Source organism: Oryza sativa, chromosome 1 (assembly GCF_034140825.1).
Source record: "Oryza sativa Japonica Group chromosome 1, ASM3414082v1".
Lineage (NCBI taxonomy): Eukaryota > Viridiplantae > Streptophyta > Magnoliopsida > Poales > Poaceae > Oryza > Oryza sativa.
In genome coordinates, this window is record NC_089035.1 from 6,441,020 (window position 1) to 6,467,393 (window position 26,374).

Here is a 26,374-nt window from a genome sequence, read left to right on the forward strand (position 1 = left end):
GGCCCACCTTAAGGACCACTTAGCCATATACATTGCTCATATCCGATTTAGCCATATACATTGCTCATATCCGATGGGTTGATCTTACTACAATATGGATGTTTGGTACCCCGTATCATTTTTGGCTCTATTCTATATTACATTTTCGCAAATTCTACTCCCTCGTTTTCACGCGCATGTTTCCTAAACCGTTAACGTCACTTTTTAAAAACAATTTATATAGAACAGTTATTCTAAAGATCACTATATTGTTCATTTAAGTTTATTTAAGTTAAAACTTAATTAGTCACGTGTTAATCCATCGGCCTATTTTTACGTGCTGGTGAAGGCTTCCTAAACCTCCGAGAACACATCCAAATTTTTCACCTGTCCAATATTCAAAACTAAAACTCCGATTTGAAAAGATGTACACGTTTCACTTTGCAATATACAATATTCTTTGGAGACATGAAACCAACCACACTTGCCCGCTACCCACTCTGATCTATCTCCACTGTCCTCTGTTCATATTAAGCCCTTGTTTAGTTAAAAAAAATTAAGTTTAATTATCACATCGAATATACATACGAACATTTGAAGTATTAAACATAACCTAATAACAAAACAAATTACAGATTCTGCCAGGAAACTGTGAGACGAATTTATTAAGTCTAATTAATCCGTCATTATCAAATGTGTACTGTAGCACCACATTGTCAAATCATGGCGTAATTAGAATTAAAAGATTCATCTCGCAATTTACACGTAATCTGTGTAATTGGTTTTTTCGCCTACATTTAATATTTCATACATTTATCAAACATTTGATGTGACAGCGTGAATTTTTTTTTAACTAAGTGGGACTAAAAAGAAGTTGTAGTACTAAGGGTGTGTTTGGATAATGGGAAATGGAGGGTGGGATTGGGATTAGAAAATGAATGAAAGATTAGGATTAAATAAAAGAGGGAGAATGAATTGTTAGGATTTAAAGATGACTTTTGATGGATGGGAAATCATTTCCCCTATCCCATTAGCCAAACACTGCCTAACTGTTCACCTAACTGGGTTCAACTGTACTGTAGTAGTACAGCGCACAGGCCACGCGTGCGCGTCCACCGAAACAGCGGCGGCGACGACGAGGCGATCGATTCCTGGACACTCGCGCCACGCCACCCCACTGTCCCTGCACGCTGCAGCTACCCCTACTCTACCACTGCCCTCTCCGGCAGGGAAGCGAGGAAGAGGCACGCACCACGAAGTCGCCACCTCGATTTTTCCGGCGAACGACGCAAGAATAACACCCCCCCCCCCCTTACCTACGGGGATAGTGATACGATGGCGATGGCGGCCGCTTCCGCCTCCGCCATGGCGAGGCGGGCCGCTTCGTGGCCACGGCTCCTCCTCCTCTCCCGCGCCTTCGCCGCCGCCGCCGCTGAGCCGAAGCGGGTGCTCGTGCCGGTCGCGGACGGCACGGAGCCGGTGGAGGCGGCCGCCACCGCCGACGTGCTCAACCGCGCCGGCGCGCGGGTCACCGTCGCCACGGCTGACCCCGCGGGCGACGACCGTGGCCTCCTGGTGGAGGCCGCGTTCGGGGTCAAGCTCGTCGCCGACGGCCGCGTCGCCGACCTGGAAGGCGAGGCCTTTGACCTCATCGCCCTACCCGTGCGTCCACCCTTTACTCCTAAAATTACTTCCTTTTTTTTCTCCCCCTTAACAACTACTCCCTCCGTTGCTCCCTCCGTTTCATATTACTAGTCGATTTAACTTTTGCAAACATTTTTAAGTTTGACCAAATTTATAGAAAAATATAACAATACGAAGCAAACGTATTATGAAAATATATTTAACATTACATTTAATTGAACTAATCTAGTGTTCCAGATATTGCTAAATTTTTCATTAAATTTGGTCAAACATAAAGAAATTTGACGAAGAAAAAAAAAGGTCAAAGTGACTTATAATATGAAATGGAGGGAGTACTAATTCTGCTTTACTGTGCCATTGATTCGCGCTCTGTGAGGATGTTCTTGCTTAATAAGAGAGAACTTGTATGGACTAGCAAAAGTGTGACAATTCAGTGATGCTGGTTACTTGGTGTAGGGAGGAATGCCGGGATCAGCTAACCTCAGAGATTGCAAGGTGCTGGAGAAGATGGTCAAGAAGCAGGCAGAGCAGGGTGGCCTCTACGCCGCCATCTGCGCCACGCCGGCGGTGACGCTGGCTCACTGGGGCTTGCTCAAAGGCTTAAAGGTTGCAACATGGATCATCATTCAGTCAGGGTCAATTCACTGTTGCGGGGGTGGTTTTGTTGGAAATATGTATCATGTTGAGAGACAGATATGATTTTTGTTATTTCAGGCGACTTGCTATCCATCATTCATGGAGAAGTTCACCGCTGAAATTATCCCTGTGAACTCTAGGGTGGTGGTAGATAGAAATGCAGTGACCAGCCAAGGGCCAGCAACAGCAATTGAATATGCTCTCGCTTTGGTGGAGCAACTGTACGGCAAAGAGAAGTCGGAGGAGGTTGCAGGACCCTTGGTAAGCTATATAGCCTGTAAGCCATCACATACTTGTTTTTTTTTACTTCTATCTGCTATGTTAGGTGATATGATATTATTACCAGGCGATGATCTCAAAGAGATGTTTATGGGCTGTTGGATTTTCCTAAAATTCTGCCTGCAGTGATTCAATCAATTATCTGAGTGATTTATGGTTTCTAACTAGTTGACATAATTATAATCATACTGAAATTTAGAGTAAGGCAATATGTCGCAATCTTTTAGGACATTTTTTTTTCCGAACGCGCAAAAGGATTGCACGTCAATATATTAGCAGGAAAAGAGTTTTTGTTACACATTTAGGACATTTAATTGTTACTGTAATCTCTCCCTTCAAATCTTAATACAAATGATACGCAATGCTTATGCGTGTTCCCTAAAAAAAGTTACTTTTGCTGAGTTCACTCGAATTGTTTTCGTGCATATTGTATCAACATCAGCTGCTTAAATTAACATTGCCTAATGATTGTGTGGTTCTTCTAATTCAGTATGTTCGTCCTCAACCTGGGGTTGACTATGTCATAGATGAGTTCAATTCAGTTGAGTGGAAATGCAGTGGTACACCTCAGGTATGAAATAAAATTGAATCCTTTTGTTAAAAAATGCCTCCTTATATACATTTTTAAGGTTGCATGAATAGGTTCTTGTCCCATGGCACAGGTCTTCGCCTGCTTAAAAATGTTTTAGCTGTTGCTATGAAATTCTGTCATTTTTTTTTCGCCGGGCTGCAGGAAGGAATCCCTGGTCAGGGTTTATTAAGTAAGCATAAGGTGTGATTTACATGACTCAACAACCATGCTAGCACTTCCCTTTTTTGGGTCTTCTGCAGGTTCTTGTGCCAGTTGCTAATGGTTCGGAGGAAATGGAAGCTCTTAATTTAATAGATATCTTGCGTAGAGCAGGAGCAAATGTTACTGTTGCATCAGTTGAGGATAAGTTGCAAGTTGTGACCCGCCGCCACAAATTTAACCTGATAGCTGATATTATGGTGGAAGAAGCTGCCAAAAGGGAATTCGATCTGATTGTCATGCCGGTACATTCCATAGCTAGAGTTACTTTTTGATTGATCTGGTGTTGATCTTTTGAATACTTCGCTGATACTGGTGTCATATATAGGGTGGTCTGCCAGGTGCTCAAAAGCTTTCTAGTACAAAGGTACTTGTAGATTTACTAAAGAAACAGGCAGAATCTAATAAACCATATGGTGCAATATGCGCTTCTCCTGCTTATGTTCTCGAGCCCCATGGTTTACTGAAGGTATTCCCCTTTATATGTGCATGAGTGTTAATCCCTCTCGGTAGTCAGCTCTTTTTTTTTTGGAACAAATTCAGTAGTCAGCTCCATAGGCATATAAATGATTATTCCTCAAAGTAGCAGATTAACCATCAAGCTGTATTTCCTTTTGAAAAAAAACTGTCAAGCTGTATTAACATAGATGTTTCCATCATTTTAGGGGAAGAAGGCAACATCATTTCCACCAATGGCACACCTGCTTACTGATCAGAGTGCATGTGACAGTAGGGTGGTTGTTGATGGTAACCTTATCACTAGCAAAGCCCCAGGCTCCGCGACAGAGTTCGCGCTAGCCATTGTTGAGAAGCTGTTTGGTCGAGAGAAAGCGGTCAGTATAGCGAAGGAGTTGATTTTTATGTGATTATACACTTGGGCATTTATGCATCAGGTGCCTGTCACCTGTGAGTGATGCTTCTGTGAATAACTACTTATGCTGCTTTCCTAGGAATGCATAATATAAGCCTATAGCAGCATGTGGCAATCCATGTGAATGAGGAATAAATGTACATTATGAGTATCATGTGTAAAGAGTCGTCGTTGTTAGATTTCGGTGAGTTTACGCTGTCTTACAGTTACCTGGATAGATCTTGACTCTTGTTTCTGAGGCCCAAGGCTTGCAGAAAAATGGCATGGCAATGTTTAGTTCTCAAAGGCACAGGATCTGAATCCTATCATGTGGAACTAATACGATCTGAGATAGAGGGACTGCATTGAGAACCTGTTTGATGGATAGAAAGAAAGGAACCTGTTGAGACTTTGGAATCTGTTGCATCAATCTTTTCGAATGTTTAGCAAAATACTTTCTATTATGATTGTCACTTTCACATCATCATCAGGAGGACTAATGTGTGATTGAAACGACATGAGTGTAATGCACTAGGAAAGTGCATCTTTCTGTGTCTTGAAAACGAAAATTGTGCCATGACATAGTAATTCTGTGCCTTTTTTTGGCTCTCAATGCATTATATGCTTCTATTTATCATACTGTTGAGTGACTCATTTTAAGTCTGTTTTTAGCACTGCTATCTGTTAAGCAATGGACTCCTGGGAAGTAGGCAGACATTACTTGGCTAATGGCTATCCATATCACCATGTGTTTAGTCAAACACTTTGTTCATTGCTGGTTTCCCACAATGTGGGCTCAACATTAATGTCAAAAGAATAGATTCTGCTAGATCAGTGCAAGAACCAATTTCAGTTTTGCTACATCAGCATTGCAAGGGTAATTTTTCACACCAATCATATTCAGAATTTCAGATGCATAGCATTTTTTTGTGCTTCCACTGTGCCCTTTGCGTGATATGTGTACCATGGAAGAAATTGACAGTGACAACACAAATGTTGCTTTTGGCAGAGCTGCAAAACAATATTTATTTATTTTCCCCCTCAAACTTTCCGAGGATTATGGTCACTGCAAGCCGTTTGAGGTTTACACAGACAAGATTATAAAAATTTCATTATTCTCAAAACGAAGTCCACTAGAAAAAAAGAGTAAATATTATACTTTTTAACTTTCCAGAGAGGACAAACTCATACTCGATATAAAATTCAGAAACAAGGCCATCTGAACGCCAGGTGTTCAAGATTATGCTTGATTACTCATTGGTCCCCTTAAGGAATTAGCTAATTGCAGTGGCTATAAGCTATGAGTTGCTTAACCAATCATAGCCGGTTAATTACCTCCGATAGATTCTCTTTTAGATATGGATGAAAATCCAGCCTCTATATCCATTGGTGGATATACACAGCCTAAAATCTCTGATAGATGAACATCAACGTCTATAGAAGGTCACAGTCAACACATCCTGGAGCTCCCACGCTTGCGTTGACAAAGTTTGCCATGTATGATCGCTTGAAATAATATATTTAGATGGGTATTTCTTCCCAGCGACCATCTTAAAAAGAACAACACAACTAGAGGCAGAGTCTACAACCTTCGTGAAAAAAACAAATCCCAAAATCATTGTCTATGAATTTGGAGAGCCGTAAAAAACAATCATGTATATATTTAATATTGTCTATATTTATATGAATGGATTGATATTTTTTAAGACGGAGGATGTACATCACTGGAGCTAAAGAAAAAGAACAGTTGACAGGTGGTGACTGAATGAACAGAAAAGAACTGTTAGACAAACGGTGCGAACGCCAGACCTAAACTCATGGGAGAGACAAGATGTTCTTGAATCCTACTCCTAAATTGGAAATCCTTAACATCAACCTGATTATCCTAATAGTAGGGCTGGGGCAAATATAGTACTCAATTCTCCATTTTAGGGAAAAATATATAACTCATGGTTTTTCAATGGCAGAATGACAATTCAAACCTTTTTATGCACTATTGGCATACGAGCAATTCTTTCCAACATTATTTATATACAAAGAAGTGTTATTGTTTTTTTGCAGTGACAAAGAAGTGTTATATACAAGCTGGCTTATTTCTTAAGAGTAACATGCTATTGTTTATTTATTATGAAGCCATTAAGAGGTCCCTTTTTTGTTGAATTCATTCATAGGTCCAGTTTTGTGTATAATTTATTTCTTTTGTTGTTAATATGTAAAGTGGTGATTCTATCACATCAATATTTTCCTGAAGAATGTGATCTTATTATACAAGAATTATACGGTGAAATTAGTTAATTTATGCCATATGCTCAATGATATGCCTTAAAATATTGTTTGAATATTTTATATTTTCCTCTCTTTTTAAATTGTTTGACTGTTTTTGCCTTCTAGCTAGTCATTGCCTTACAACCGATATGATTGTTCAAACTACAGTTCAATGTCCAAGTCTTATTTAAGCAGAGTTTCGATACTCTTTGGACCACCTAGAGCCAACGTGGCCTACTTGATCACTTGGCAAAATAGCAGTTGGGAAACACGTGAAGTTTGGATGAATAGCAGTTGTTCCCCTCAACTTTTTTGTACAACCTCCTGTAGTCTCTCCCCATTTCATGTTTTTTCATCACCATTCATCGGTACATGTGATGAAAGTCCTTACGTACTAATGGGGTATTAAGATTGATAGGACCATGAATTCAATTGCCACTACGGAATTCAATTACAAGAAAAATTCTGTACCATCATATATAAGGTTATATCTACCAGAAACCATAATTCATGCGAAACGAAAATACCTTGCATTACTAAAGAAGAAAGGAATTTTGAAATTACGAGGGGATAAATCTTATAAGAATTGCAGTATGTGCCCTTTGAAATAATCATTCTAGTAAAAAAAAATTGACGTTCAGAGTAAAATTCGGTCAAAATTTTGAGACTTTGACTATCAATCTTATACCATTATTTTGAATCAAATATGCATATACCCTTTTTCCAAACTAAGTATTTGAGAAATTAATGATGCCTAGAGTTTCAAAAGTTTAACCAAACCTTATCTTAAATGTCATTTTATGATTAGAGGGATTATCAAATTTGAACTTAAAAAGTTAGGGAAAAGCGAAATAAATACCTCCCAAATAAAACGTTACGTACCTTTTGCTGTTACATCATTATTGATATTTTATAAATATTCTTCCTTATAATTACAAAAACATGAAACACTAAGATTGTATTTGGTTGGTGAGATATGGGTGGATAAGACATGGCTGCCACTTTTTTGAGGTGTTTGGTTGAAGGGATGAGTGTGGGATATGCCCACCACCTATAAGAAGTATTGTCTGTAGATACTGGATATCTGGGTCTAGGCGAATTGGTCCGATGAAACGTCTAGGGGAAAGATTAAGGCTCTGTTTGATTCATCCTAGGATTATTATAATCTAGATTATTAGAAATAATATGAAACAAACTAATAGCTTATTATTGATAAATTATTATAATCTATAAGCCAGATTACTATAATTTGGTAATCCACTCTAAATGTGCTTTTTTTTCAAATTATTGGGCGGCTAAAAACCCACTTTCCCTAGCTAGATACTTAAAAAAAATACCCACCTTGCCATCGAACCAAACAAATTGGGCTCCTTCACCCACTCGGCGCACGCATTGACCTTCTCCTCCCCTGGCTGCACGTGCATCAGCCTCCTCCTCCTCGGGCCGCGCCACCACTTCCTCCCGTGGTCGCGCACGCATTGCCCTCCTCCTTCCCGGCCGTGTCGCCACCTTTCCCACTCTGCACTCGGCTTCTTGCCCGATCCGCGCCGCTGCCGCGCCCCGGCTCCTTCCCCAGGCCATGCGCCGCCGCCATTCCATAGTGACGAAGAGTTTGATTGGTGTGATAACGATGAAAACTATATGCCGATACCTTCATCTCAAGGGAATGCTAGTCAATTGGGAGACGAAGAGGGGGACACAAATATCTTCTGTGATAATATTGCCGATGCTTTATTTGATAGGAGATAATAATTTGATGCTCAGTCTATTGTAAAAAAGAAAGTGTTCATGAATGTTTTATTTATTACTATTTCAAATTATTTTTTTGTTGTTTACATCGACAAAAGGATGAACAATACATCTAAAATAGCTGAGGGCATTGTAGACATTAGCATTTCAAACCCAGTAATCCATGCCTCCAATAATAATAAGCTAAAATAAACAAGGCCTAAGTTAATCATGCTAACTCGTGCTGGCTCAGGCATGCGAGTCCTCTAGTCGGACTAGGCACAGTTCGACATGGTTGGTCATGGGGCATCCTATGCTTGGGCCGCTACCACGGCACGTCACAACCCGGTTGTTATAGCGGGCCAGCATGACACAAAGCATGCAAGCATGCATGTCCCAGTCCAACTTCCTTTTTTTTTCATATTTTTCATGTGGGAATCAATTTTCTTATGGTTTCCCTATATTTTTATGATTTTTCTATTTTTTTTATGGACCAGTCAGGCCGATAGATCGTCCTTGGTGCATGGGCCTACTTATGCCTGGGCTATCACGACATGCCCTGTAGCCTCCTTGTGTCGTGCCTAGGTTGAGGCCTCGGCATGTGGGCCCGCACATGTCATGCAACTGTGGTGCTCATGCCATGCTGGGCTGGGCCACCCGTTTCGACACAAATGAACGAAGCGTAACGTTAATGCATGCACTTCTTACACTCACTGGAGAGGCTCCTAGTTTGCTTAGCTGCCTAGCAGCAAAAGTCGCGTTGTCCTCCATGTCCGGATCGAAGCCCATCATCAATGTATTTAGATCAGAGCCACACGTTGAGCTGCGCTTCACGACGGGACCACCGCCAAAACACTTGTTTTTCTTCCGTTTAATATTCTAGTTTACAACTTTCTATAATAAAATATTAATTCAAGGTTTTAACATTTTAGTTGAAAGTTTTAAAAATTGTGTTGAAACTTTTAAATTTTATACTGGAAGTTTCAAATTTTGTGTTGTAAGTTTCAAACTTTGGATTGACTTTTTTTTAGCAAATGTTTTAAATTTGAGTTAAAAGTTTCAAATATGGGTAGTGTTTTTAGATTTTGTACTGAATGTTTTAGAACTTGAGTTGAAACTTTTAGAATTTAAGTTGAGAATTTTAAATTTTGAGTTGAATGTTTTGAAATTTTGGGTTGAGTTTTTTAAACTGTCGATAAAAAAATAAATTTGAGCTAAAAGTTTCAAATTTTGAGTAGAGTTTTTCAAATTTGAGTTGATTGTTTTAAACCATTGAAAAAGCTGGAGCATGGGAACTCAAGAGTTACGATTCTTTTTTTTTTCAGGGAAGGGGTGAATTCTATTGATTAAACAGAGTGATTACAATCCCGTAGGACAATATCATGAATACTAGGAGGAGCATCAAGTCTCCACACTGCATTATTGCTAGTCCTTTTGGTTAATTGAGCTAGTTCATGAGACACTCTATTACACCCTCTTCCAACATGATTTAGATGGACTTCAGGAAGTAAACCAACAAAACTCCTCGCTTCCACCAACAAGGCACACCATCTTGATTTAGGTCCTCTTTGTTTAGGCTTAGGTTTATTGGCCTAGACTTTTAAGTCAGCTTATTAGCTTATATGATTTATAAGCCGGTGGATTTAATGTCCTAAGTTTAGTGGTTGAGTCATACATCTACCTCACATAAGCCAAAAAAGCTTCTCCAACCTAGCTTTTGGCTTAATAGTGTTAGAGTGGCTTATGGCTTCAAAAAAGCCAAACGGAAAAGCTGCTTGTTTGTTTAGGCTTAGACTTTTCGACTTATAAGTTGGCTTATAAGCCTAAACAAAGAAAGCCTTATTTTGCCCAAGGGCCATGAGCTTAATCACTTCTGAGCAATCAGTTTCGAGGATAATAGACATATTGATCCATTTAGCCGATAATGCCAATCCTTCTTTGCACGCCATGACTTCAACTTCTTCGGGCTGAGGTGCTGTGAAAATGGGTCCGCCGTGAGGAAAGAAGTACTTCCCCTCTACAATTCTTGATAACCACTCCCACTCCGACGTCTCTTGTTTAAATCTATTCAAAATCACTTCAAATATCGAATTGCTAAAAATGAACTTATTGTGCTCATATTTCAGGTAGGCCCATCCAAACCCATCAAGCGAGCTATAGTTATCGATGCCACGCGTCAAGCACTCAGCTGGCGTATGTGTGAGGGAGATATTTGAAAGTTGGCAAAATTACATAAACCATCCCATACCCCCATTTTGTTATAGAAGCCCACCCACCGAACACTACCAGACCGAGATTGCTCTCTTCATGGATAGTTGGTTATGCCCATATTCTTCAAATATGACACCAAATTTAGTGTTAGGGGCAAAATTGCATAAACAAAGTTGATATGGTACTATGCGAATCTACGTTGAAAAAAATGGACCGAATCAGCTACTCACTTTGTGTTGGGTGGGTAGGGTTTTTATTTTAACAAAATGGATTATCAAGTGGAATTTCAAAACAAAATGACTATGCAACTCCATTCCAATTTATCATATTGTTCATGTGCGCAACATCGATGGTGGGAGTGGAGTCACTCAGTCTGGACTCTGTAGTGGAGTTACTTGGTCACGTACTCACATGACATATCTTCAAATGGATAGCTGATTCGGCCTGTTTCTTTAAATGTGATAACAAATAAAGTGTCAAGGCAAAATAGCCTATGCCAATTCACTGTGAATCCACGTCGAAAGAAATAAGCCAAATTAGCCACTCACATGTATTGGTTGGGTGGGCTTTTAACAAAACAAACCTCAAAACAAAATGATTGAGTGACTCCACTCCATTTTATCATATTATTCACGTGCAAGGCAGCGGTGGTGAGAGTGGGGGCCACTCAATCTGGACTCTAGAGTAGAGTTACTCAGTCACATGAGTTATTGTTAAATGGGTAGTTAATTTGGCCTATTTCTTCAAATGCGACAACAAATAAAGTGTCAAGGCAAAAAAAAACATAAAGCATATCTTGCTGCAAATCCACGTCAAAAGAAAATAAGCCAAATTAGCTACGTATGCGCATTGTTTGTGTGGGGGTTTTCAACAAAATGGGTTATCGTGTGGATCTCAAAACAAAATGACTCAGAGTAACTCCGCTCTATTTTATCACATTATTCACGTGTAAGGCAGCGATGGAGAGAGTGAACTATAGTAAAGTTACTCAGTCGCACACTCTTAAATGAATAGTTGATTCCACCCATTTCTTAAAATGTAACAACAAACAAAGTGCCCAGGCAAAAATACACAAACCCAAATTAGCTACTTATGTTTATTAGTTAGGTGAGTTTTACAACAAAATAATATATCATACGAAATCCCAAAACAAAATGGCTGAGCGACTCCGTTCTATTTTATCACATTATTCACGTGTCGGACAGCGACGGCGGGGCAGTGAAGTCACTCAGTCTGGACTCTCTGAAGTGGAGTTACTACTCACGTGACGTTACTTTTTTTGGGAAGTGTGTGCGCTGCGATCAGAAGTAGCCAAGCGTGCGCGAAATAGCATTCCCGACGCTCACCTCCCCTCCCCCCCTCCCCCCGCATCGTTTTCTCTCACTCTCCTTTCCTCACTTTTCCTCTCTCTGACCGAATCTCTCCCACTCCTCTCTACTCCTCTCAACCCTAGCTCGCCTCTACCCTCTCTGCTCATCGGGCGGCGCAGGGGAAGGAAGGCGGCGTCCGGCTGCGCGGAGCCCGGCGAGGGAGGAGGCGGCGTCAGGGGGGACCGGCGCGGGAGGGCGGCGTTCGGCGTTCGGCGCGGGGGGCGGCGGCGTCCGGCCGACTGCGGCGGCGGCTAGATCCGGCGAAAGAGGCTGCATCAGCGCCGATTCCCCGACTCCCCAACCCTCAAACGGTAGCGAGGTATACTCGGTTGTTTTCCCCTCAGGTCTCAGGCTGATCAGACGCCGCACTGCCGATTTCCCCCTCGGGCGAGCCATCGGAGCGGGGGCCGTTGGCTCCCAAAGCAGACGCGAGAATTCACTGAAATTACCGCGCCATCTTATCTCCGCAAGTTGAAGAATATAATTCGGGCGCAGTAATTTTTAGTGAATTCATGTGTCTACTACTACATATGTCTGCTTGGGAGCCAACCGCGTTTCGATGGCTCGCCTGAGGGGAAATCGGCGGGAGGCGTTTGGTCAGCTTTGCTGGTAGTGGGGGGAATTTCACCTAATGATTGAATGATGGGATATGCTGGGTAAAGGAAGGTATGGTTATTTTATATTATCTAGAAGAGGGTAAAAAAGGGAGATGGTCCTTTGGGGGCTGTTTGTCTTGTTTACATGGGTTTAGGAAATATTGCTTAAATGGATATAAAGTTGAAAAATGTACTTGAGGGAAGTTGTAGGTGCACGTGGGGTCCCACAATTTTTCTTCACTAGTGCACCTTTAGTTATATATTTTTTGCGCAAGAGGACAAAGGCGCTCCGTGTAATTTTGAGTAAGGGCCGGCGGGATATTTATTTGTGTAAAGGACCTAGCCAAGAAAAGCATGATAGTGCATATGTATCCTTTCTTTTTCTTTTCTTTTGTTTTCATAACTGTCTTACAGAATTTCATGTTGGCTGGTGACACTTGTCTCACTCATTATTTGGTATATTTTGACTAAATGCAACGTGTTGGTGCTCGGTAGTTTATATTTGTTTTTACGCATTCTTCATTGACTGTATGTATTTGATGTTGATACCCTGGGCTGTCTTATTTTATAGGTGGATGCTGGGAGGCCACATAGGAGGCCTGTGTGATCCAAGTGTGCTGCTCCTGAGTTGAAATTGCATAGCCATATAGCAACTACTGGTGTAAACTTGAGAGATGAAGTAGTGAAAGGAAATATGCAGGATTTTGGACAATGGCTGCCTCAATCTCAGACCACTGCCGATCTATATTTCTCCAGTATTCCAATACCATCACAGTTCGATACTTCCATAGAGACGCAGACTAGAACTTCTGCAGTTGTATCGTCAGAGAAAGAATCTGCTAATTCGTTCGTCCCTCATAATGGTACTGGGCTTGTTGAACGCATTAGCAATGATGCTGGGCTAACTGAAGTAGTTGGAAGTAGTGCTGGACCAACTGAATGTATTGACTTGAACAAGACACCAGCACGGAAACCCAAGAAGAAAAAGCACAGGCCAAAGGTGCTAAAGGACGATAAACCATCGAAGACACCTAAATCTGCTACTCCAATACCTTCAACAGAAAAGGTAGAAAAACCATCTGGAAAGAGAAAATATGTCCGCAAGAAGACATCTCCAGGCCAACCTCCTGCAGAACAGGCAGCTAGCTCACACTGCAGATCTGAGCTGAAGTCAGTTAAACGAAGTTTGGACTTTGGTGGAGAAGTACTGCAAGAGAGTACACAATCTGGATCTCAAGTTCCGGTGGCAGAAATATGTACTGGTCCCAAGCGTCAATCAATACCTTCTACCATCCAAAGAGATTCGCAAAGCCAGTTGGCTTGCCACGTGGTTTCTAGCACCAGCTCAATTCACACTTCAGCTAGTCAGATGGTTAATGCACATTTGTTTCCTCCTGATAACATGCCAAATGGAGTATTGCTTGACCTCAATAATTCTACTAGTCAGTTACAAAACGAACATGCTAAATTTGTGGACAGTCCGGCACGTCTTTTTGGTTCCAGAATAAGACAGACATCAGGTAAAAATTCTTTGCTAGAAATCTATGCTGGCATGTCAGATAGAAATGTACCTGATCTCAACAGTTCAATCAGTCAGACGCATAGCATGTCTACTGATTTTGCTCAATACTTGCTTTCATCCTCACAAGCTTCTGTAAGGGAAACACAAATGGCCAATCAGATGCTTAATGGTCATAGGATGCCAGAAAATCCAATTACACCTAGTCATTGTATTGAAAGGGCTGCATTGAAGGAACATTTGAATCATGTTCCTCACGCAAAAGCCGCAGTGATGAATGGCCAAATGCCCCATAGTTACAGGTTGGCGCAAAATCCCATCCTACCTCCAAATCATATTGAAGGGTATCAAGTGATGGAAAATTTGAGTGAACTTGTCACGACAAATGACTATCTAACTGCTAGTCCTTTCAGTCAAACTGGAGCTGCAAATAGGCAGCATAATATTGGTGACTCCATGCATATACATGCATTGGATCCTAGAAGAGAGAGTAATGCTTCAAGTGGTTCTTGGATATCATTAGGTGTGAACTTTAACCAACAAAATAATGGATGGGCATCTGCAGGTGCTGCCGATGCTGCGAGCTCACATGCCCCATATTTTTCAGAACCTCACAAAAGAATGAGGACAGCTTATCTTAACAATTATCCAAATGGAGTCGTGGGACATTTTTCTACCTCATCTACGGATTTGTCAAATAATGAGAATGAAAATGTGGCCTCAGCAATCAACTCAAACGTTTTTACCCTTGCTGATGCACAAAGATTGATAGCCCGTGAGAAATCACGAGCTTCCCAAAGAATGATCAGTTTTAGATCATCTAAAAATGATATGGTTAACAGATCAGAAATGGTCCATCAACATGGCAGACCTGCTCCGCATGGCTCTGCATGCAGGGAGTCTATTGAAGTACCTGACAAACAGTTCGGGCTCATGACAGAAGAACTCACACAATTACCTAGTATGCCAAATAACCCACAAAGGGAAAAATATATTCCGCAAACTGGAAGTTGCCAACTTCAGTCTTTGGAACATGACATGGTTAAAGGGCATAACTTGGCAGGTGAATTGCATAAGCAAGTAACTTCACCTCAAGTTGTTATTCAGAGCAATTTCTGTGTTACCCCTCCTGATGTGCTCGGCAGAAGAACCAGTGGGGAGCATTTAAGAACCCTTATAGCTCCAACACATGCATCGACATGTAAGGACACTCTGAAAGCTTTAAGTTGTCAACTGGAGAGTTCTAGAGACATTATTAGGCCTCCTGTCAATCCTATAGGGCCATCCTCTGCCGATGTTCCAAGAACTGATAACCATCAAGTCAAGGTTTCTGAAGAAACCGTTACAGCCAAACTCCCTGAGAAGCGAAAAGTAGGACGTCCCAGAAAAGAGTTAAAACCTGGTGAGAAACCAAAACCTAGAGGCCGTCCAAGGAAGGGAAAAGTTGTTGGTGGAGAACTTGCATCAAAGGATAGTCACACTAATCCATTGCAAAATGAGAGTACTTCATGTTCTTATGGTCCTTATGCAGGGGAGGCTTCTGTTGGAAGAGCAGTTAAAGCAAATAGAGTTGGAGAAAACATTTCTGGAGCTATGGTATCCCTACTGGATTCTTTAGATATTGTTATTCAAAAGATAAAGGTCTTGGACATAAACAAATCAGAAGACCCTGTGACAGCTGAACCTCATGGTGCTCTTGTCCCTTACAATGGAGAATTTGGTCCTATTGTTCCTTTTGAGGGGAAAGTGAAAAGAAAACGCTCTCGAGCCAAAGTGGATCTTGACCCTGTAACTGCTTTAATGTGGAAGTTACTAATGGGACCAGATATGAGTGATTGTGCTGAAGGTATGGATAAGGATAAAGAGAAATGGCTAAATGAAGAAAGAAAAATATTCCAAGGGCGTGTTGATTCATTTATTGCTCGAATGCATCTAGTTCAAGGTATTTCTATCATTTTAAAATTGTTTTCCTAACATGAACATGATGGCTTCCATCTTGTGATTGCTGCCCTCACATTAGTGAATGGTCTCAAATCTTCAATATTTACTGTGTACCCAAATCCTATTTCTTCATCCCAATATATTCATGTTTGTACTCGTACTGTCCCATTAGACTTGCATTGTGCTGTGAAGATCAACACCTTTACTTTTAGGATTACCTCTATGTTTGCAGGAGATCGGCGTTTTTCTCCTTGGAAAGGATCAGTTGTAGATTCTGTAGTGGGAGTATTTCTTACACAGAATGTTTCGGACCATCTTTCCAGGTGAATAATGCCTAGAGCCTATTTGAAAACTGTGACTTGACTTGCATTGTGAGGTTATGTTGTTTTTCTGTCTGACTATTTCCTTTTTTTTCAGCTCTGCATTTATGGCTCTTGCTGCAAAATTTCCTGTAAAGCCAGAAGCCTCTGAAAAACCCGCAAATGTGATGTTTCATACAATTTCAGAAAATGGTGATTGTTCTGGGTTGTTTGGTAATTCTGTCAAGCTACAGGGTGAGATCCTTGTTCAGGAGGCCAGCAACACAGCAGCCTCTTTTATCACAACCGAGGATAAGGAAGGAAGTAACAGTGTGGAATTGCTTGGAAGTTCTTTTGGGGATGGAGTGGATGGTGCAGCAGGAGTTTATTCTAATATTTATGAGAATCTGCCAGCTAGACTGCATGCTACTAGGCGTCCAGTCGTTCAAACTGGAAACGCTGTCGAAGCGGAAGATGGGTCACTGGAGGGTGTTGTTTCATCAGAAAACTCCACTATTTCATCTCAAAATTCATCAGATTATCTATTTCACATGTCTGATCATATGTTTTCGAGCATGTTACTAAATTTCACTGCCGAAGACATTGGCAGCAGAAATATGCCCAAAGCAACAAGAACCACATATACAGAACTTCTACGAATGCAGGAGCTGAAGAACAAGTCTAATGAAACCATTGAATCATCAGAGTATCATGGGGTTCCAGTCTCATGTAGTAACAACATTCAAGTGCTCAATGGAATACAAAATATCGGCAGTAAACATCAGCCTTTACATTCCTCTATTTCATATCACCAGACTGGCCAAGTTCACCTCCCAGACATAGTACATGCGAGTGATTTGGAGCAATCAGTATACACTGGCCTTAATAGAGTGCTTGATTCTAATGTTACACAAACCAGTTATTATCCTTCACCTCATCCTGGAATTGCCTGTAACAATGAAACACAAAAGGCTGACTCTTTAAGCAACATGTTATATGGTATAGATAGATCAGATAAGACTACTTCCCTGTCTGAGCCTACACCAAGAATCGATAACTGTTTTCAACCATTAAGTTCAGAGAAAATGTCATTTGCTAGGGAACAGTCCTCTTCTGAAAATTATCTTTCAAGGAATGAAGCTGAAGCTGCATTTGTTAAACAGCATGGAACATCAAATGTGCAAGGTGATAATACTGTCAGGACAGAGCAAAATGGAGGTGAAAATTCTCAATCAGGATACAGCCAACAGGATGATAATGTTGGATTTCAAACAGCGACAACCAGTAATCTTTATTCTTCAAACTTATGCCAAAACCAGAAAGCAAATTCTGAAGTACTACACGGAGTTTCTTCCAACTTGATAGAGAATTCTAAAGATGACAAAAAGACTTCCCCCAAAGTTCCAGTCGATGGATCAAAAGCAAAGAGGCCAAGAGTTGGGGCTGGTAAAAAGAAAACATATGATTGGGATATGTTGAGAAAAGAAGTTCTTTACAGTCATGGTAATAAAGAAAGATCCCAGAATGCTAAGGACTCAATTGATTGGGAAACAATAAGACAAGCAGAGGTGAAGGAAATATCTGACACAATTAGAGAGCGAGGAATGAATAACATGCTGGCAGAACGGATAAAAGTAAGTATGGCATAAAACAGTTTACATTGAAAGTTGACATAACTCTAGTCATATGTGCATGCATGCTATTCCATATAGATTTGCTTATTTGTTGGAATTCCAAGTTTTGGATCAACCATACTCATCTTTAGCAATTCATGTTGCAGGACTTCCTAAACCGATTGGTGAGAGACCATGGGAGCATCGATCTTGAGTGGTTGCGCTATGTCGATTCAGATAAAGCGAAGTAAGCTAACTAAATTTATTTTGAGCAAACATTCATAATGCAATTGGCCCTTGGGCATTCTATAATTTGTCATTTTGACCTCTGCATTGCTTAGCAATGACAATTGGATGTAGTGAGCATGGGTAATAATGTAAGCAATGACAATTGGATGTAGTGGGCATGGTTAATAATTGAACATGTCTGTGTTTGCGGGATAATAATGCCTATCACCTGTGAGCCTGTGACATGCAAACCTTGAACGTTGAACCTTGAACCCCCTACCTCGCACTGTGTGCTCTCAACCAACTGAGCAAGTGAGGGACCTTGTTGTATGGAAAAAATAATTTTAAATAACCCTTGATTCAACCAAAGCTTCATAAAAGAATATATTTTCTATTATTCATTTGAACCAGCGGTTGAACCAGTGAACCGATGGTCTTGCTGGTCCGGATTTAATAATAACTATGGCTAGAACAGATTAGAGCACCGAATACTTGCGCGATGCTAAATATTTCAATGGGGACACACCTGCTCGTGTGTTGCATCAACTACCTAAGCCACACAGGCATGGCAATCAAATCAGCTTGCCCATGTAACATCAACTATCTGATCGCGAGAAGGCCGGAGCTCTCACTTGATGTTTGTCATTCAAAAAATAGTTATTCACCAATGCAATGTCAAGCTCCCGTAAAGACCATGAATGTAGTTTATCCTTCTTTGATCAAGTTTTTATTTATATTAAAGTGTTTACCAATGTAATCCTACATTATTTGTACCTGGTTTTTACATATAAATACATTGTACCTTTTGTGTTTCTTCCAGGGACTATCTCTTAAGCATTAGAGGACTTGGACTTAAAAGTGTTGAGTGTGTGCGTCTTTTGACACTCCATCACATGGCTTTTCCTGTATGTTTCCTTTCACAAATAATTTTCAAGAATCTTCGTTTCTTTATTTCTGGAGAAGTGGAGATTTTATCTGTATCTGTTGATGATGTAGGTGGATACAAATGTTGGTAGAATATGTGTGAGGCTTGGATGGGTGCCACTTCAGCCCCTACCCGAGTCTCTTCAGTTGCACCTGTTGGAGATGTAAGTATCTTAAATCCACTGGTTGGCTTCACTAATGCTGGAGAGTGATAGGAGTTTGATCATCTGCTATTGAAGGTATCCAATGCTGGAGAACATACAGAAATACCTCTGGCCGAGGTTATGCAAGCTTGATCAACGGACATTGTGAGTTTTAGAAATGCAGTTAAAAACTATATATATAAGAGCATGTCATTATCTGAGAGTGTATAACAGGTTCTTGATGATATGTAGGTATGAGCTTCACTATCAAATGATAACTTTTGGAAAGGTATGAGACAACAACTTTGATAAAGTGAATTCAACCCAATTACTGTGTTTTGATGGACCATCTGTGTTACTTTCCTTCTAGGTATTTTGTACAAAAAGTAAGCCCAATTGCAACGCATGCCCAATGAGAGCTGAGTGCAAGCACTTTGCAAGTGCATTTGCCAGGTAATTCTCAAGATGTACATATTTTATATACATTCTGTGAAATCACGGTGATGATTGTTAGGTATGAACAATTGGCTGAGATCCCCCCCCTCCCCCCTCCCATCCTTTTCCTGGTCCTACAAGTTCTCCTAGGCTAATTTAACTGGTGCATACCACATTTATGTTATTTTGATACATCAAAGATTATGTTTGTGGTTGTGAGGCTATATTAGTGTGTTGTATGTAACTCAGTTTTGCAATTGTAGTTTTAGTTAGAACACGTTGTTCTCTACATTTTAATAAATACTTTTTGACTGGACATCAATGACTGGTGTATTTCCGATATAAAAAGGTTGATTGTTGCCGAGGGATTTCAATTCGGTCCGAATAGGTTCGACAAATGCAGTGGGCCTATTAGTTTAAGAGTGAAAGTTCTATCAGCTGTTTGACTCCACTGTGACCTTTACACTTTGTACTTTTGAAGAAACAGACTAACCTGCTCATATTAAAGTCTTGGAATGACTCCATTGCGACCTTTACGCTTTGTATTTTAGAAGAAACAGACTAACCTGTTCATATTAGAGTCTTGGAACTGTGTGTGTGTGTGTTTTTTTTTTTTTTGGGGGGGGGGGGGCATGGAGATTTAATCCAACATTCCTGGATGACCTTATATTGGTAATGATATGGTTTTTTTATGATATAGTGCAAGGCTCGCTCTTCCTGGACCTGAAGAGAAGAGTTTAGTTACATCTGGAACCCCAATAGCTGCAGAAACCTTCCACCAGACATATATAAGTTCTAGGCCTGTAGTAAGTCAGCTTGAGTGGAATTCAAACACCTGTCACCATGGTATGAACAATCGCCAGCCAATCATTGAGGAGCCAGCAAGCCCAGAACCTGAACATGAGACAGAAGAGATGAAAGAGTGTGCAATAGAGGATAGTTTTGTCGATGATCCAGAAGAAATCCCTACTATCAAGCTTAATTTTGAGGAGTTTACACAGAACCTGAAGAGTTATATGCAAGCAAATAACATTGAGATTGAAGATGCTGATATGTCAAAGGCTTTGGTCGCTATAACTCCTGAAGTTGCTTCTATCCCAACTCCTAAGCTCAAGAATGTCAGTCGCCTAAGGACAGAGCACCAAGTGTATGATCTTGTCCCTCTTGCAAAACCAATCTCATGAATATTTACTATTGACTATCATGTGTTTTGCTGCATTGCTTACTTCTCTGTTTTCAACATATATGTAGCTATGAACTGCCAGATTCACATCCACTTCTTGAAGGAGTAAGTTCATAAAACATTATAGAATTCTGTACTTTCCTTATCACCAACTGAGAATATATTGATGCTTATTTTCTTACAATACACAGTTCAACCAAAGAGAACCAGATGATCCTTGCCCATACCTACTCTCTATATGGACCCCAGGTAAGAAGTGCATAAACAGAACACAATATCATGGGAACCAAACTTTTTTCAATGGTTACTTATAATTGTTGAAATATGCAACAGGTGAAACAGCTCAATCAACTGATGCACCTAAGTCGGTCTGCAATTCACAAGAGAATGGTGAACTATGTGCAAGCAATACATGCTTTAGTTGCAACAGTATAAGAGAAGCGCAGGCCCAAAAAGTTCGAGGGACACTGCTGGTAAGTAGTTGTTTCTGTAACATATGCTCAGTTGCCCTTGGTTCAAGATGTGCTATTCAAGTTTATCATGTTCACGAATAGTGATAAAGCTGCTATCTGTCCTAGCTATTGTCCAAGCTATAACAGTTCTGATTCACTGGTTGGGCACCAGCTAGGGAATAGGATGTAAAAAACTTATCCCGCAGTTTGTTGACAATCTGTTTTTCTTTGTTGAAAATTAAAAATAGATACCATGCCGAACAGCAATGAGAGGAAGCTTTCCACTTAATGGGACATATTTTCAAGTCAATGAGGTGAAAACAGAAAGTTCTTAAAGTTGATCTTAGTTTAATTATTATAATACCATTAAAATATATGCAAGTTTCTACTTTCTAGTATCTCTTTTATTAGTGTTCAAATGTTATGCGGCAGGTATTTGCTGATCATGACTCAAGCCGGAACCCGATTGATGTTCCAAGGAGTTGGATATGGAATCTCCCTAGGAGAACTGTTTACTTTGGAACTTCAATTCCGACAATATTTAAAGGTATTTCACTAATAAATTTTGACCAAGAATAGGATTTTTGGCAGCGCCAAATGTGCCACTATCTTTATTGTGTGAAGTCCATTATGTGATTGTAATAATTTGAATCACCAAGAGGACTAAGGCCTGCTTTGGGACATATTACGAGCAGCTTTTGCTTGCAAAGAAACCAGATTCTGGTGCCGCACCTTCTCCGCTCTTCTGCCACCCAAGTCCGTCCAATACCCCTCATTGAGCGCTTGGATCCTAACCCCATCTGCCATCATGCATCATCCTGCTAACAACTGCTTCCACCATTGCCTGTTTCTGTTGTTGGGAGGCACTCACGCTGCTTGCTATAGTTTAGGTTTTCTTTGTGTCCTGATTTAGATGGAATTTCCAGCTGCTGTCTTTTACATAACTAGCTAAATGTCCGCGCTTTGCTATGGATAATAGAAAATATATTATAATATTGTCAAATAAATTAAATATGTTTTATACGAAATGTGTTAACAATCCTTTTGCTATAGGGAATATTGACCTTAATTTGATTTTATATGTGGCTATCCATTTAGATTTGTTTGTTTTTCTAATAATAATAAGTTCAAGGGCTAATGTACAAAATTGACAATGGGAGTAGGTGGGGTGGCAGATTCACTGCCACCACCACTACCTTCTTTTAAAGGGGTATATAGATTTGCAGCAGTGGTTGCTTGATCTGTGATTTGAAATGTCAAGTACACGCTCATGCATCAGCACCATATGTCTACGCTCCTGACCCAACATGCAACCAATGCAATTGAGGGTTGGCTCTGATACAATTACTAATGTCCTATATCCAAAACAACTATAGGCCTATGACCAAACATAATTAATAACCTCGCTTGCGCTTTTGTCCTCACTTGCTCCATGTAAAAGGGTTAACCCGAGGTTACTATGTTAGGAATAGCTGGGTTTATGAAACGGTTCAACTCTCAACTCCTCATATAGCACTAATTCATGTATTGCTGTCAGCAGTGATTTGAGTTCCAGATCATGCTCATAAGATAGGACCAAATTGTCCTTACTATCTACTCCCTCCGTCCCAAAATATAAGGTATTTCCGGTCAAAATATCTTATATTTTGGGATGGAGGGAGTACTATACTACGGACCCACCACCAAATAGTGCCGCAGAAGAGAGAGAGAGAGAGAGAAGAGGGGGTGGGGGTGGGGGTGTATGGGTGAAATAAGAATAGTGCCAAGTATTTGCCAACAAATGAGGCGGTCAAATGTGTCACATCAATTGGGAAGTATGTCAGATCAACTGAAAATTTGATTGGGAAATTATTATTCATGCAACAAAGCTGTACAACTGATCCCATGTTTCTATCGCAGGTTTGACAACTGAAGAAATACAACATTGCTTTTGGAGAGGTAATCATTTTTTTTTGTATGTACGTTTTGGTTTCCATAACAAAGAGAGATGAAGTGTATAGGTACTATGTTTACTGACAAGGATAATAATAGTAGCAAGTATATAGGCAGAGGAGCATGTCTCTATTCTACCAGTATTATTACTCATAATAACTAGTATATCCTTTTTTTTGCCATTTCAGCTGATAGCTACTCTCCAGTCAAAATATTTGCCATCTCTATTGAACTTTTCATTGTCTTCTGAATGTATCTTACTCTTGGATCATTAATATTTCATTTTGTCACGATATAGTGGTATAGGACAATAAAATCATGGGAAGTATTTATTTTCATCACCAATCTACTCATATAATTTTCAAATGACAATTATAAATATCTTAAAAATATATTGTTAGTTGTCCTGTATAAAATAATTGTCACACCCTAGTCCACAGCGACAAGAATTTGTGTCTACAGGCTAGAGTGAGTACTCTAGAAGTATCTTCATAGGAATCGGAATAAAATGCCAATGTGAATGAACAAGGATATCAAGTATACCCTCAAAATCTCTAGAGAGGATTGCGTAAATATGTAGGTGTAATTAAACAATTGTTTCATATGGAGGGTTTTCTTAAAGGAGGTACAAGACTTATCAATATGGGTAAAGTAGTTTTTATCCATAGGCATTGTTGGCAGAAAGCTGCTTAGGGTAGAATGCTACTCCCTCCGTCCCACAATATAAGAGATTTTGAGTTTTTGCTTGCAACGTTTGACCACTCGGCTTATTCAAAAATTTTTGAAATTATTATTTATTTTATTTGTGACTTACTTTATTATTCACAGTACTTTAAGTACAACTTTTCGTTTTTTATATTTGCAAAAAAAATTGTATAAGACGAGTGGTCAAACGTTGTACGCAAAAACTCAAAATCCCTTATATTGTGGGACGGAGGGAGTACTTATGGATGCCTTTTTTGTCCAAGATGTCAGTAACATTTTCTTTCAGGGATGTGGATTTTTACTTCTTTTTTCCCTAACTTTTTCAGGATTTGTGTGCGTGAGAGGCTTTGATAGGACATCAAGAGCACCCAGACCACTGTATGCAAGACTCCACTTTCCAGCAAGCAAAATTACCAGGAATAAAAAATCTGCAGGTTCTGCTCCAGGAAGAGATGATGAATAGGCCATCTGGAAAACCAGAAAGGAAATAAAGAGGAGGTACATATGATCTGCCAGAAGATCACTGACCTGAAATGGATCGCTGACCAATAAGTTGCCGTAGGCAATTCAATTATTTCTGGCCATATACATCTGCTGAAAGTTATGAACTCCAGCCACTGACGAATTCGTGGTGCTGGTATTCTTCGGCAACATGATCCATCATACAGATTCTATGCTTGGTTGTTGCAAGCAATTCTTATGCGGTGACAGTTGCTGCTGATAGGGAGAAAAGGCATGTCCGGCGGCTCAGCGGCTCTAACTGTACTTTCATATGAGTGGAACCGATTGTTGTACATGTGAAAAGTTTGCCATTCAAAATGGTCATTCATGTTGTTAGGTCATTCATGTAGTCGATGTCAAATTAATCATCAATTATTTGATTTGATTCATTCACAAGTTTAATTGGCTCTAGATACTTGTGAGCTGCAGGCCAGCAATGTCATAATGTATGTCGGGAAAAGGTAGATATAAATCGTCAGCATTTACCTGAAATACCCTTCCTCTGTCCATAAATACAAGGGATTTTGGGTTGTTAAGCGTATTTTAAGTTCGATATGAAAATTACTTTGATGTTCCGAAGGGCTTATTTTGTCTTGGGTTGTTTAGCATGTCATAAGGTTGATATTAAATTACTTTCATGCCCTTAGGAGTTTTGGAAAGTTGACGCTTAACAGATGCGACTAGCAGTAAGCAATAAATGTCTAGATGGATTGAGAAAGTAGTATTTCTTCCGTCTCAAAATATTGCTATAAGCTCTGTTTGTTAGGGTTCTAACTTCTAAATTACTTTAGAAGTTAGGTATATAGTGAAGTTGTGGAACTATTTAAATATAGTTATATCTCTCTAGTTTATTTTTTATTTTATGAGAGCACTTCAATTCATTCCACTCTTTTTTTTTTTGGAATTGAAATCATTTGGTTGTGCTTCAGTTCTAGAAAATGTGGAGCTAGAGTTGAAGACGTGTTAAACGGGTCCTTAGTATTGGATGATAGTATTTCAGGAAATTCGAAGGGCATCTTGCTTTGGTACGGTTTTTCATCTCTTTTAAGTTTTGAACTAAATCATAACGTTTTGAAAAAAAAAACTACCTTTTCCAAACAGGAATTAACAGAAACCAGAGTTTTTTTTTTCTAGTCGTATTCTAGAGTTCTTCCCACTATACCAAAATATAACTATTTTTAGCACTTAGGATTTGTTCCAAAATATAACAACTTCTCCACCAACATTTCCTTCCCAACCAATCACAATCCTCTACCATTCACTTTTTCTACCTACCTCCACTTCTCAACCAATCACAACATCTTTCTATTCAATTCTACCTATTAACTTAATAACAATATCTAGCTCTAAAACTTTTTATATTCTGGGATGGATGTAGTAATTGTTTTCATAGCTGTTGTCACCCTCATCGAACGCCCTTAAAATTTAACATTATTAAAATTCTTGATACTCTTGCAAATTGAAGCTTCAACTATGTAAAAAGTGACATCAGGCAATCTTAATTCTTTCACCCATCTACAGCAAGACGTTGGTGTGTACTTCATCAATCTCAAGATCTATTGGTCCAATTCTCAAAGGTGTTTATAGATGAAGAGTATACGTGTGTGTTCGTAGGGTGAGTGCGCGCGCGTATATATAAATGTCTCGTCTGTACAATGTATACCATGCAGGGTTTTGAATCTACAACCCAAAATACTGGACGGCTTTTTTGAATGGAAAATACTTAGACACCTGGTGAACAGCAGACCACTGTAGCAGTCCCAGTAGACAAAATTCCAATGCTTTGCCAAGTTGCCAACCAAATGTTTAGTTCTTTCATTCATCACTAATGGCATGTGCCAAATTTGCTCAGCAAGCAAAATAATCTCTTATTCATGGTGTTGTCTGGAGGTTTTGGGGATGGAATTATTCATTGATTTTTTTTTAACGAACCGGTGCTTGGAGGATGCCAATTTTATTGTAGTAAGAGTAAAAGAAGTTGTACTAGTACGAGGAACTGTATAAAGAAAAAATAAAGCTAAGCAAGGGGATAATCTCCGAGAGTTGTTTTGCTCCTTATATGGCCTAGGTTTTGGCCTCCTTAATATCCGCCAGTAGAGTTATTGTTGAAAGTTCCTTACGTTGGAACACTTTCTGATTTCTCTCTTTCTA

At 39.8% G+C, this 26,374-nt stretch overlaps 2 protein-coding genes across 2 annotated transcripts; both read left to right on the forward strand.

Moving 5' to 3' along the window:
* Positions 1-1,079: 1,079 nt before the first annotated feature.
* On the forward strand, positions 1,080-4,812 carry LOC4324581 (protein DJ-1 homolog A). The gene is made up of 7 exons (XM_015758681.3): positions 1,080-1,641; positions 2,080-2,229; positions 2,338-2,520; positions 3,029-3,109; positions 3,370-3,573; positions 3,657-3,797; positions 3,994-4,812. The coding sequence occupies exons 1-7, from the start codon at positions 1,315-1,317 to the stop codon at positions 4,192-4,194; spliced, it is 1,287 nt and encodes a 428-aa protein (XP_015614167.1). The 5' UTR covers positions 1,080-1,314; the 3' UTR covers positions 4,195-4,812.
* A 6,996-nt stretch (positions 4,813-11,808) lies between these two features.
* LOC9271145 (protein ROS1A-like) lies at positions 11,809-24,715 on the forward strand. The gene is made up of 18 exons (XM_015795045.3): positions 11,809-12,071; positions 12,920-15,809; positions 16,041-16,131; positions 16,226-17,741; positions 17,888-17,967; positions 18,769-18,853; positions 18,945-19,036; positions 19,112-19,180; positions 19,268-19,304; positions 19,386-19,468; positions 20,151-20,597; positions 20,702-20,738; positions 20,825-20,882; positions 20,967-21,106; positions 21,334-21,399; positions 21,518-21,632; positions 22,985-23,023; positions 24,049-24,715. Exons 2-18 carry the CDS (start codon positions 13,043-13,045, stop codon positions 24,183-24,185), a joined length of 5,859 nt encoding a protein of 1,952 aa, XP_015650531.1. The 5' UTR covers positions 11,809-12,071; positions 12,920-13,042; the 3' UTR covers positions 24,186-24,715.
* Positions 24,716-26,374: the final 1,659 nt, after the last annotated feature.

Excerpts from the sequence above, each read along its gene's own strand:
- LOC4324581 (XM_015758681.3), top strand. The coding sequence starts at position 1,315 with ATGGCGATGGCGGCCGCTTCCGCCTCCGCCATGGCGAGGCGGGCCGCT. Across the intron at positions 2,230-2,337 it reads GCTTGCTCAAAGGCTTAAAG|GCGACTTGCTATCCATCATT; the intron begins GTTGCAACATGG and ends TTGTTATTTCAG. Across the intron at positions 2,521-3,028 it reads AGGAGGTTGCAGGACCCTTG|TATGTTCGTCCTCAACCTGG; the intron begins GTAAGCTATATA and ends CTTCTAATTCAG.
- LOC9271145 (XM_015795045.3), top strand. The coding sequence starts at position 13,043 with ATGCAGGATTTTGGACAATGGCTGCCTCAATCTCAGACCACTGCCGAT. Across the intron at positions 19,181-19,267 it reads AAGCTTGATCAACGGACATT|GTATGAGCTTCACTATCAAA; the intron begins GTGAGTTTTAGA and ends GATGATATGTAG. Across the intron at positions 19,469-20,150 it reads TTTGCAAGTGCATTTGCCAG|TGCAAGGCTCGCTCTTCCTG; the intron begins GTAATTCTCAAG and ends TTTATGATATAG.